Source organism: Siphateles boraxobius, unplaced genomic scaffold (assembly GCF_051911475.1).
Source record: "Siphateles boraxobius isolate OS27281-9 unplaced genomic scaffold, OSU_SipBor_1 66, whole genome shotgun sequence".
Lineage (NCBI taxonomy): Eukaryota > Metazoa > Chordata > Actinopteri > Cypriniformes > Leuciscidae > Siphateles > Siphateles boraxobius.
This window is the reverse complement of record NW_027509193.1, coordinates 13314637-13328202: the sequence shown is the minus strand read 5'-3', so window position 1 is coordinate 13328202 and position 13566 is coordinate 13314637. Positions and strand designations below refer to the sequence as shown.

Below are 13566 nucleotides of genomic sequence, written 5' to 3'. Positions count from 1 at the left end.
ATTTTGTCATGATTATTTTTCATTTGTCAATTAAATTATTCATAGAAACAGAGAAATCTTATGTCTAAGCATAAACTACACCACTTTATTACACCATTTATTTATTTACATTAGAGTGATTGCTGTAAGAGTAATGTCATACTCAGATAAGGCATTTAGAATTGGCACATTGAAATTTGCCCCTATTTTCAGATTTTACACCTCTAGTTTCTTACTTTGAGTTACACTAACTACATCCATGCTTCTTATTGTTTCACATTGTGATAGTGACATCATGCTTCCAAACCACCAGACATTTCTGCAATCTCTTAGCTGAGATCTTAGTCCTGGAATCAAAGTCTAGAGTTAAATACAGTGCTGCCATTACAGCTATTTCTCCACACCTGAGATCAAATTCACATTCACTGCTAATACATGCTAAAGAGGAAAGACTGGCACTTGTGATGAATGCAACAGAGCTGGAGAAGCACCGATAGCGAGCACATTAAAGGCTGATTAAGGCAAAACCACTTAGGAGTGTTTAGGGGTGCTGCTCTAGGAGTCATTTTCCTAATTCAATTCTTTCACAGTAAACCAAGGCTAATCAGTACATTCCTTTTCAGCTAATTTTATGTGCAAGATTATCTCAAATTAACTTAAAAAAGATGAATTTGTTGTACATGGTCATGGCTTCTTCTTTGAGCAAGTGTGCACACAGCATTATAAGCAATATAGATTCAGTGCACAATTCCATTCACAGCTGTGTCTTTCCAGACACTCATCCAGGTGGCTTGTTGTATTTCTAATCAAATGGAGAAGTATTCTGTAGGGGTTTACAGTACATGCTCCAATGTACATTACAGGCAAGGTCTAGATTGCAGCCAGTCTCGTGTTTTACCTGTATGTGGGTTGACAATCCCCCAGGTGTATGCGAACCACACCTTGCTTGTGGAGTTTCAATAAATGCTCGAACTCGGCCGGCATGGAATGTACATTCTTCTTGCTCTGCCGATCATCATAGTAATGGTTGGTGATCTGTCGACTGTCATTTGGATGTTTACTGAAAGGCCAAAAACCGTACAAATGGACGTTAGCACAGATTTCTAGTGCTAAGCTGGCCATGATTAGTCCTGTGCTGGGACGAACCGATTTAAGGCCTCGCTCATGCCAAAACTTTGTCAAACTTCTCAAATATTCTGGATTCAGGAAAACAGGCACTGGGCCATTGCTGCCAAAGTCCTCCAGTGTGTAAAAGGCACGCAGGGATACAGCCGTGTTGTGACCGTAAGAGAACGCTGGCAGAAGCATTAAGGGTTGTCCATAAGGACGAAGGCTTTCAACAAATGGACGACGGCGCTCCATCAGACCACTGTACCTGTAACAGATGAGGATAAAGAAAAGCCTAAGTGTGTGTTTTATTTAAATATTCCACTCAATAATACCATTCCCATTAGCAAAAATTTTAGTACTTTTCAGGAATAAATATTTGTGAAAAAAAGAAATGCAATTCCATTGACAAATTATAAAACAATATCAATAATAGGCCTAAATCCATTTTGAATTCTTTGAATTCAGACTGCATGCATACATGCAATCTGATAATTGGCCTTAACTATATCACAACCAAACTAAACAAATAATCCCAGCTGTCATTATCCTGATTTTGTGTCTTGTGTTTTTGTAAGGACTTTTATGTTGAAGTGTATACTCCGTTCCCATTGTTTCCTTACTCATTTCCTGTGTTTGGTTCCTGTTTCCCTTGTTGTCTTGCCTGCCTTGTTTGTCACCATAGTTACCCTCATTAATTCCCATGACTAATACCCGAAACCTGTCCTTCGTCAGCCCCTTTTTAACTAGTCTCTTTAAACCTCTGTGCTTCAGTTGTTGTCTGTCAGTTGTTGCTCCTGCATGTGTGTTTCTGTTGTTGCTCTCCTTTCGTCTCTGTGTTGATTATATTCTTGTTCTTGGATTATTCTGCATTTACCTGTATGCTTCTCTAATAAACTTGTGCTTGCATCTGAAGTCTCTCTCTCTCTGCCTCGTCACTGCTCCCACGTTACACCAGTGAACTATGTGGGCATTGGATTTATCTGAGTTATATGGGCATCATCTGGCCATGTGGTCAGAGTGGACACTTTGATGGGCTCAATGTGGGCAAGTTAGGATGCCCATGTTGGTGAAAGGTTCTTTTAAAAGAAATGCGTAACAATATTGTATTACTCGCTAAAAAAAAAACTAATTGTGTTAGTTACGTTTTTTGGAAAGAAATGTATGTAATGAAAGTAATTTGGAAAGTAAAGTAATTACATTACTTTTGCGGTACGTTTCTCACCAGTAACACTGATCTCAAAGTTGTAGTCTGTGTTTGATTGACTAATGAAAACCAAGTCATTTGTTTTCAAGTCATTTGAGTCTTTTGTCCGACTACATTGGTCATATATTCTCAATTCATTGTAAAGAACCGATTCACGGAATGTGTAAGAAAAAAAGAGGAAACTCTTTTAGTACCATGTTCTGTCCACATCAGCAGAAGAATACACATGCAACAAACGGTATCTGATATATCGCTCAGCTTTTATTCCAGTGATTCATCTGTATATATAAAAATATCAAATCATATAGAAAAATTACGCATGGATAACCATTCTGAGTGAGTTTAAATGATGGATTGATAATCGTCTTCCTTGTCAAAGATATGATGTATTAGGCACTGCTGGAATTTAATGTTCAACTTTTTAAGCAAGAAAACTGATTAATTGGCAAAACAGTATGACATCTTTTTTGTCACTAAAGCCAAACCCACAACCACAGTGTCATGTCTGTTTTGCAGTGTCATCTTCTTCTTTGGGCGTTTTATGGTGAGTGGCAAACAAGCAATAGGTGCTGTTTTGTGGTTTTGTTTAAGTTTGTTTTCATGCCTTTTATTTTGTAATTCTCATAGTCTTAGTTCCTGGTCATGTCATGTGATCCACTTTTCCCCTCATGTGATCCTGTCATGTGCTTCCCCTGTTCCTGTGTCATGTTCTGATTGGTTGTTCAGGTCATGTGTTTCTCTGTTCTGTTTTGTGATTGGTTTATTGTCTCGACTGTTCACAGGTGTTTCTTGTTAGTCATTAGTCCTTAGGCTTGTTCGACCTGAAACGGCGCTGCACAGACTGATCGGTGAATGACATAAAAGTACTGCGAGAGCGAAATAGCGAGTAGGGGTGAGCAGATCGAGGCTTCGTGGAACACTGAAACAGTTGAAGCAAATGTGCCGTATTGTGTCGAGGCTTTGAAGAAATCTGACACCCAACTCCACGGTGACCCCTAGTGGTCGGAACAGTGTAAATGCAACAAAAACCTGTGCCAAACATGCATAAAAACACCATTTACAAATCTATTGCAATTTTTTTATTGAAAGTAAAATCTTTCATGTAAGTTTGCCATCAAAGTACTGCGAGAGCGATTCGAGAGTAGCCGGAAAACTCAGCCAGCACAGCTTCTCAAGAGCGGCTGCACGAGCTCTGATGACGACACCGCTGTTCCACGATTGCCCGGATTCACTGCATGACAACAATCACGTGTGTTTCGTGTTTATTCTCACACCTTTAGTTCCACTAAAGCACACAAATCTGTTTTTTATTGCAGTAAGCACTCTTTTCATGTAGTCGGGATGTTATATTGTGTCATGTTTATCAAAATAAATCTGATTGAAAAACGTAGACTCCACTTCATTGATAGTAGCTGTAGGATTATGTTGAACTTTATTCTTGTTCAAACAAACGCTGTATGAAGCAGTACATAAATTGTTGAATGAAAATGCCTCTGAAACATCTGTGCATTTTGCAAATATTGCATTTATTTCACTTCAGGTGTGATAAAGTATGCAAACACCACGTGAGCGGTCACTACGGGAAGCAGAAAGTGTCCGACTTCACGTCTCCGTTTGCAGCTCCTCCCCGCCTACCCGCGGAAACTCTCGCCGATCAGTTACATCCAGTCGTAGCCGAGAACATACCTAATGATACATGCTCCGAACCACCGATTCGGAACAAAAGATTCGTAAAGGCTTCGAAGCTTCATGAAGCAGTGTTTTGAAATTGCCATCACTAATAGAGAGTAGACGGCTCCTCATGCTTTAGAATCGCTCTCGCGGTACTGTGATAAACCGATCGTTCTGTGCAGTGCCGGTTCAAGTCGAACAAGGCTATTGTGTGTATGTAGCCCCCATGTTTCCATTGGCTCTTGTTTAGTTTTGTCCCCCGTACCGCTGGTAAGTTTATATTTAGTTCATGTTTCTTGTTGTTTCAAGTCATTGTTTATTGGGTGCATGTTTATTTGGAATAAAGCAGCACGTGGGTTCCTAACAGCTTGTCTTCAATGGACATTTATTACACACAGACTCACTTCTCATGGAGGATGCTGGGATTTGCAGTCACGAGATTGGTTTTGTTGCCTACATCTTTCACATATCTGCTATCCAGTGGTGGAAGGTTGCATCTAAAATGCAGGGGTGGACAGAGGTTAGTTAGGCCATTGCTCTGATAGGAAATAAAAGTTTTGGCTTACATCAAATACAGTGTTAAGGCTACACTTAGGAGCTTAAAAAGCATAGATAGCCTAAATATTGTTGCACCAACATTACAGACTGATGCCAATGAGGATTGAGATTCTGATAATTTTGATATTTATCTAGGCAATAGGGCACATGATTTGATCTGATACAGACCTAATGACAAACAAGGCAGAATTAATTTCTTTTCCACAGCTGCTATTGGTCAAAATACCACCATTCCCCACCACGGCACATGACTCCCAAGTAGCATTTCCAAAGGGCTGCTCCTACAAACAGACCCGCACACAATGTAACTGCAAAATCTTCAGAGAAACTGTAATTCACCAATGTTTGAATGCTTATACACTACCTTAGGCAAGATGTTGAACAGGGCTTGTGTCACCTGTATTGGCTTTCTCCTCTCTCCATCATAGATAACATTTGACCCAAGTGGGGTGTTATTCTGTGTGACAACAGCCTTTGACACAGCATGGCATTTGCCACTCAGCAATGACCTGGAAGGAAAAAGACACTGAGTCTGATGTAAGACATAAAATCTAACCTTAAAGGAATAGATCCTTTGTTAATTTTTAAGTGAACTATGCCTTGAAGTAAGCATTTTTTGTAGTGTATTTGTCTATTTAAAAACTGGTTTATATATGATCCATAATCAACAGAACAGTACTTTTACTTTCATCCTTTAACAAAGCTTTGCCACAGATGTCTAAGTTTAACCTTTATGAGAACAGCTCATGGTCTCCTCTGGGCTACTGTTTTACCTGAATCTTTTAAAGTTTGTCTCGTGTTTTTTCCATCTATTAGAGTAGTTCCCCAGTGCTTTGGAAATGAATACATTCTCTCTGAAAATTAAATACACAATCAAACATCTTATATTAAACTTAAAAAATATGATATGGTTTAATTTAAGTATCTAACATGTAAACATGAACAGTCAATAAATATGAAATTATTAAATATTAAAATAAATGATAAAACATGAAAGATCTCTTCTGAATGTGTTTACTTTTGGTGTTTGCCATGTAAAAAGAGGTTACGTGTAATGTGTAATAAGCAGGTTTGCATACTTACTTGCATCCCTTGCAAGACTGTGTATCTGAGACTTTTTGAGGAATCTTAGATGAAGGATTAGGGTTTACATTACTGCGAAGAAAAATAGATTTAAAATTTTTACAAACCAAAAATGATCACTCATTAGTTATTGAATATTCATGGTTCAAATATTGTTCAGTGGCTCATTAATAGCAGAAAATTAACAAACAAAACCACTGAAATATTTAAGTGGGAATTCAAATTATCATATAATAATAACCGCAAATGTCACTCTTTTTGGAATTGCAGGAATACATTTACATACATGTAGGCATGCTTGCAGCTCACAAAACAGTGGAAAAATGCCAGAGGCTATTGGCTTTATTGGGAGAGTATTAACCATACATCAGTTAGTTCCCTTTCAGTCGATAACGTCGGACGTCAACGTCAACTGAATGGAGATCATGCCAGGGAGCCTATCATCTTCGAGTACTATTGAACGAGCCAATGTAATTGCCGTGCGTGACTCCCATCACACACTCCACCCCCGCGGCGCGGGTATAAATACGGAAGTGGATGCACGCACTAGTAGCCTTTCGCTTCGGAGCCGATCGTTTGATGTCTCTGAGAGTGCTGTTGTTTACAACGAGCGAGTGTGTCGGTGTTCTTCAGGAAGACTCTCCCAGTGCTGGTGTTCTACAGCGCGAGTGCAGCGGTGATCGCGAGCTTTGAGCTCTCAACTGCTGTTCTAACAGCAACAAATTTAAAATTTTTGTGTGTGTTGACGGCTGGTTAGAGGGCTGAAAAGTGAGTGCTTCACTGTTTCAGTTCACTGTTCAGTGTTGCCGCGGTCATTCCCCTGTGTTCTCCGGCACTGGTGATGGTCCTATTTTCTGAAAGTCTTTTTCAACATGTCATTCCACCTGTGCGTTTCTGGATGCGGTCATTCCCTTTTCCTCTCTGACGGTCACAATTGTTGCATCACGTGTTTGAGCTATGTATTTATATGTATATAAATATGTATATATATATTTATATGTTCGGCATGCTGGGGCAGCTTTTGTGGACGGCTCATGTTCTCATTGCGGGAATATGACTGTTGCGGTGTTGAGATCGAGACTTGCCTTAGTCCGCGAAGCGCGAGTCCCCATTACCATGCCCCACCCCCGGGTGCCGTGTGGGAATGGGTAATCGGAGGATAGTGATGGATGTCTTGCCCAGTAACCATTCTTTGTGGGCTCCTCACTCCTCCATCACACCGCAGCCGATGGAATTCCTGTTGAGCATGCTGGTCCCTCTGTAATGGACCGATCAGCTGTTTCAATGGGGGTTCCCCCAGAGGATAAGATGTCGATAGCAGCATCCGAGGGTGAGCTGGCCTCTGGAAATGATGACTCGGCTGTGTTATCTCCCTCTGGGAGTGTAACATTGCCCGAGCCAGATCCAGGAATGTCAGCTATGCTGAAACGGGCCACCGAGGCTGCCGGGCTCGAGTGGAACCTCCACCGTGTCCCGTTCAGTCTCAGTTGGAGCTTTGGTATCTCGGGGCGGGCCGCGCTGGTTCTCAGCTCGCCGCCCCAGTGCCTTTCTTTCACGAAATGCATGGAGAGCTTACCAGGTTGTGGACGGCACCTTTCTCTGCCAGAAACTGCCTGAATAGCTTTTCCCCCTCACTACCCTTGATGGAGGAGCGGTGAAGGTTTGCAAGGCTATCCCCCCAATGGAGCAGTCTGTCGTTGGCTCGTTGGCTCAGCCTGGTTGATATGGCGGATGCGGACAAGGTTCGGTTCATGGTCTCCCCAATTTCCCAGGTTGGGCTGGTCGGCGACTCGGCAGAGAACTGCATCCAACAGTTCTCTGCCGCTCAAGCGCAGGCGGAGGTCATCCGGCACATCCTGCCCCGGCGGCCAGCTGCTGCCTCCACCCGCTGCCAGTGGCAGCTCCTCCGCCTGCTCGTCGGCAAGGGGGGGTTCCCCGGCTGCCACTCCCGCTGGGCCTCCGCAACAGCCTCCACCCAGACCTCGGCATGGAGCCGGCCGCAGTAGAGACGACCAGCCCGCTCCAGGCGCTGCCAAGCCAGGTGGCAACCGTCAGTGAAAGCATTCCGGAGCGGGCCGCCCAGGGATGGATGAGATGCTCTTGGAGTTGCCCCCCCCCCCCCCCCCAAAAAAAGCGGAGCAAGCAGTACCCACACTTCAAAGATAGAGCAAATTCATCTGTTTGTGGGTCCCAAGAGGGTCACCCTGTATAGCCTTACACCCCTCAGCTCGCCCTTGGTCGCCAGCAGGCAGCTTGGTGCGTTCGAGGACCCGTCATCCGCCTTTTCACGCGCCCCCTGCCGCTAGTGGAGACAGGTAAGTGTTGCACAGCACACTAACCCCACTCTTTCTACTTTGCTGCCCCACCTCAGGCTCGGCTATCCCGCTCAAGTCAGTGATAATCATCACATTAGGTGTTGAGAAGACGTGCTCCTGAAAATCCAGTGATATTCATCACACCTAGTGTTGAGCAGTGCTCCTGACTTGTGCATGCTCATCTTATCCTGCTGGCTTTGGAAGGATTTGATATAGCCCCTCCTCCAGCCGGTATGAAGGCCAGTTGTAAACTCGTTCTTCGTGCTACTAGGTGGTGGGTCGTGACCATCTTGGCCCAAGATTGGTCTGCAGCTCCGACCTGAAAGACATGTGCTTCAGATCTCTACCTTCCGCACTGCAGGCCATCCTGTGTGTTGCCTGTGAGGGTTGAAGTATCAGTCCTTCCCTTCGAGTGCTCCAGAGCCCGTTGGGTCTTCAGGTCAACTGGGAGAGAGTAATCTCGCCCACAGGCTGAGTATCTCTTTTTCAGTTTTGGAGATGGACTCGGTCCAACACGTCTCTCCAATGAGAATGTGTTCAGCTGGTGTTTGAAGTGAGAAAGGGTCCCACTGAAAGAACTTTCAGAGGCTCCTGGGGCATATGGTAGGTGCAGCCATTGGCTTCCTCAATATATGACCACTTCAGCGCTAGCTTCATGATCGAGTCCCGAGGTGACCGTGGCAGAGCAGCTCACCCTGTTTGACTATAGTCATCCCGGTCTGCTGCCAAACCCTCTTCAACTGAGGGGCCATGTATAAAGGGCGTGTTTTAACGGGGGTGACCCTCGACTACACAGGCATTCATGCTTCGAGTTGTTAGACATTGCGACCATTGCGCAAGCTTCGCTTGCATGTCACAACTCACCCGTCACCTCCTTCTTGGAGTCAGAAGCTTCTGAGGACGCTTTGTTCCACTCTTCCCGCTTTACTCAATCGTGCCGCCAACGAGCCTCACAACAGTTACAGCCAGGGTGAGTGGAGACTCCATCCCCTGGGGTCCAGCTGAGTCATGACCACTCCGGGGCCATTCAGTTGCCTCTCTGGTTTTGTCTCCCTGCCAGTTATTTCTGTCCAAGCGGACGACCCTTGGACAGACACTGGCTCTCAGCTGCCCCGGGGCCCGCAGAAATGCGTTTCCCCAGTGAGCCTCCTAAAAGCGACTGCTACTCATGGTCGCTTGGCGCCTGCTCAAGTCAGTGGATTAATCACACTTCATGTTGAGAAGAAATGCTCCTGAAAATCAGTGAAGTTCCTCACACTCAGGTGTTGAGCAGCAATGCTCCTGTAGCTCACTGAATTCATCGCACTCAGGTGTTGAGCAGCGGTACTCCTGAAGCTCAGTGAATTCTTTCACACTCAGTGTTGAGCAGAAATGCTCCTGTAGCTCAGTGAAGTTCTTCGCACTCAAGTGTTGAGCAGAAATGCTCATGTAACTCAGTGAATTTATCACAAACGCAAGTGTTTAGCAGAAATGCTCATGAAGTTCAGTGAACTTATCACACTCAAGTGCTCAGCAGAAATGCTCCTGAAGCTCAGTGATCTTCACATGTTGTGTTGAGCAGTGCTCCTGTCTTTTTGAGCCCATCGCTTACACCTTTGGTGCCAAGTCAGGAGGGAGCAGGTCTTCATAGTTGCCCCTTATTGGCCCAACCAGACCTGGTTCCCATCGACAGCCTTCTTGACTTCCCCTGAACACTTTTTCAGGGACGGGGCACGATGGCACCCGCGTTCTACCCCTGGAGATTCCGGGCAGTCTTACGTCTGAACGCGGAGGTTTAGGTGGCTATCACAGGGAACGTGATAGTTACCATCACTTCTGCGAGCACCCCCTAGAAATGGGTAGCGTGCTTACACCTTTAGAAGTTGAACCTAGTTTTTGAGTGGGTCTTCTCTCCAGAGGAGATCCTGAAAGCTTTCGATCATTTCAGTGCTCTCTTTCCTGCAAGATGGGTTGGAGTAGGCTGTTTTCCTTCACCCTCAAAGTGATGTTGCCACGGTGTTTAAACAACGCTCATCGTGATGCAGAAGTATGGAGAAGCACGTCCTGATCGACAGGTTCCTGAGGAGCAAGGTAATGTAAATCCTTGCGTACCTCTTTATCCTCTTGGGCCTTATCTCTGGTGCAACTGCACTGCAGAGACCGCCCCTGAGCCACTGCAGGCAGTGAGTTAAAAATTCTGTTATATCAGTTATCCTTCTCGCATGGTCTCTACTAGAGGGTTCGCTTTCGGTCAACGTATTGTGCCTGGAGTTTGGGCCGGCTAACTCTCACAAGCTGAGACCCAGGCCTGGATTGTGCCCAAGGTTCCTAACTCTCCCGTAATAGGAGCAGGTGGTGAGCCTGCAAGCGCTGCCCCGGAGGAGGCAAATCCAGCCCCGGCTTTCTCTGTCCGTTCGCTTATAGCGGTTAGACGTGACCAGAACGCAAGCTATAGACCTCAGACCAGCTCTTATCTGTTAGGAATTCAGCAAAGAGGGAAGGCTGTTTCCAAGCAAAGTTGGCCACTTAGTGCTTACTTTCATTTCGGTAAAAAATTCCGAGATGCAACATGTCCACTTAACCCTTCGGAGTCTTGGGCTATTTTGGCCGTTTTTGAGTACTTTTATTTTTTTTAAATTTTGCAACATAAACAAATGTTTACCATACCAATGTTTAGTATAATTATTTTCAGCACAACATAACCTATACGATCAGATAATTAGTTTTTCACTTTGATGTACTGTATCAACATACTGGACCCAAAATCACACAAAAAACACAAAATCCGAATAGAAAAATTATAGCTTTTCTACTACAAAAAACACAAACATGCTCAATGAAGCATTTTAAAAGGTTTAAAATGTAAACACAAGTTGTAAATGTCAACATATACAGGTACATTTCAGATATAATCAAGCTATATACAAAAAAAATATGATTTACAAAAAAAAAGCGGGTGTAGCCATAGGCTTTTTTTCTTTCTTTTTAGCAAAGCCACTTTTTAAAAAATGTTGTGCACACAATTATTCAGAGAGCTATATTTAAGGCCTTGCATTCCCAGAGTATGAGGGTTCGCAAATAGTGCAAATACAACATAACAAATGTAAAATTGAGATAAAATTAAACTATATGCAGCAAAAAGCAGGTGTGGCAATAGGCGTTTTTTCTTTTCTTTTTTGCTTAGAAACTCTACAAAACACTTCATGTACAATTACACAGATAGCTACATTACAGGGATTTCATTCCTTGAGTAAGAGGGTCCTCAATAGTGCAAATATACCATACAAAAGGTAAAATGAACACAAAATCAAATTATACATACAACTATATACAACAAATATCAGGTGTTTTTTTATTTTTATTTTTTATCTGTGCCACTCCTCAAAACAGTTTATCTACTCCTAAATTACCTAAACTACTCCTAAACTACCTAAACTATCTACACTGCTTCTAAACTACTCTCAAAATCTACTCAAACTCTTCCAAAAACTAGCAATAATCTCTCTCTCTATATATAACGTATATATGTCTCTCTTTATCAACTCCGTAAATCCTCTGCCTTTCAATTTCGCGTCTTTGCTCAGTTGGCTCCTCCTCCATTCCCTAAAATGTGCAGCCTGAAGAGCCGAGTCAGCAGATTCACACATTTTTCTCTGTTTTGTTTTATGACAAAAACCGACAAAGTTATTAGAATAAATGCAACGCCTGTCGCATCCCATCTGGCGTTCTTTTTCGAACGCGTCAGTATTTTTTTATATAAAGTTTAAATGATCATATCTCCGTTTTTACTTGGTCTATCAACACAAAACAAAAAGTAAAATAGAATTTCAAGCCAGCACTTTCGACAGAAGTGGACGGCAGTGCTCAACGTGACTTTGTTTTTATGCTTCGACGTCTTAAACTGGTCATGTAACTTGATCACGCCGGCGTGATCAGCGACCCCGAAGACTAGAGTTAAGTGTTGAGCTCATCTATGATGAGTGTAAAGTCTTATGTTGGAGCCATCTGCCCAGTTCATATGTGTATTCTCCACTTTACCTCCCCTAGGGTAGGATGTGGCTTCCACAGCGTCCCTTCCTTCCAATGTCGGGAACGCTTTCCCAGTGGTCCTGTAGGAACAGCAGTGACTTCCGTGGCCTAAGCCCTGTCCTTCCCCGCCTTAAAATTGCAGGGGCTTTTGTTTAGGCACTGGAAGGTGGCAGCTTTAGTGCCGTTTTCAAAGGTTATCCCCATTCAGTCGACGTCGACTACCTCCGACGTTATCGACTGAAAGGGAACGTCCTGGTTGCGTATGCAACCCACCGTTCCCTGAAGGAGGGAATGGAGGACGTAGTCCCCTTGCCACTACCGCTGGACCACCGCTGACTCCGGGTTACACTCGACTCCTCAGCGAAAAAGCAACTAGTGCGTGCATCCACTTCCGTATTTATACCAGCACCGTGGGGGCGGAGTGTGTGATGCGAATCATGCACACCAATTACATTGGCTCGTTCAATAGTACTCGAAGATGATAGGCTCCCTGGCGTGATCCCCATTCAGTCGACGTCGACTACGTGGAACGGTGGGTTGCATACGCAACCAGGAAGTTCTTGTGTCTTCGATTTTTGGGGATTTTCAGTGACTCTTTCTGCATGATGCATCATTTAGCCAGTTGGGACAAACAGCCTTTATGAGTTTGTCATTCATTCATTTACTGAACTGGGTGCGTTTCCCAAAAGCATCAAACTATGGTCGCAAGTTCTGTCGTTATCTAAGTTTTTATTATTGGTTGACCTAAAAAAACAAGTGTTTAAGGATACAAAAGAGGATACAGGCAATTTAGAAAGAGCGCAACATGTCATATTGAATTACACCCACTGGAGGGGAACATAATCGGCGATACGTACTACCGGCACATCCGGGAACTTACCTGTCGATTTCGTCACCGCCCCTTTTTAGGGGAAAATAAACTAGACTTCACATAGACTTCAATACAAAATAGCGTCACAAAACAAAGTCTGTACACAGCCAGCAGTCGTGAATAACTTAAGAAATCACTAACATTAAACGTGAAGTAATTATATGTAGCCTACACCCTGCTTGCCATAGAGCGTGAAAGATACATCAACAAACTTAATTTGGTCAATTTAAAAACATGTCCCTTCATTCTCCCAGCATCAAATTGATGTAACAACCCCACCCAGTGGGGTTATATATATTATAATGTATATTATAAGACATAATCTATATATTTAAAGATGTTTACTTTCAAAATCGAAGTAAAATCATTCACTGCTTACCATGGTTACTCGATGGAGTACAACTACGAGTAAATGTCCAGGTAAGACACCTCTGGCAACTGGGTGGGGTTGTTACACCAATCTGACGCTGGGAGAATGAAGGGACATGTTTTGTATTGCACACGTAATGTATTTTTCATAGCCTACTGAGTGTCAGGATCCCACAATTTACCCATTCTTCCTGCTGATGCTTCACGTCTTATTGCCTGCATCCACATTTGTTTCCTCAAAGGCTGGCTTTTACGTTTCGGTAGCTCATAAAAACGTAGTTCTGGGTTTTTTAGCTTGTTTGCAGCAAAACTACAGTATAGCAGCTTTTAGACACTGTTTTGTTTTTTGTTGTAAATCAGAAATGACAAGGAGGCAACTTAAAGGAATACAAAGTCAA

At 43.5% G+C, this 13566-nt stretch overlaps 1 protein-coding gene across 7 annotated transcripts in view; it reads right to left on the bottom strand.

Moving 5' to 3' along the window:
- The window catches only part of st8sia6 (ST8 alpha-N-acetyl-neuraminide alpha-2,8-sialyltransferase 6), a 69422-nt gene that overhangs the window by 42644 nt on the left and 13212 nt on the right, over positions 1-13566 (bottom strand). For all 7 annotated transcript variants that reach the window (XR_013196769.1, XR_013196770.1, XR_013196766.1 and 4 more), the window contains exons 2-7: positions 5606-5677; positions 5296-5376; positions 4887-5031; positions 4691-4803; positions 4369-4461; positions 878-1354 (exon numbers count right to left, since the gene is read on the bottom strand). Coding sequence is in view for 1 of the 7 variants with exons in the window: in XM_077212426.1 (XP_077068541.1) it covers positions 878-1354; positions 4369-4461; positions 4691-4803; positions 4887-5031; positions 5296-5376; positions 5606-5677 (981 nt within the window). In the remaining 6 variants the exon portion in view is untranslated. The remainder of the gene's footprint in view (positions 1-877; positions 1355-4368; positions 4462-4690; positions 4804-4886; positions 5032-5295; positions 5377-5605; positions 5678-13566) is intronic.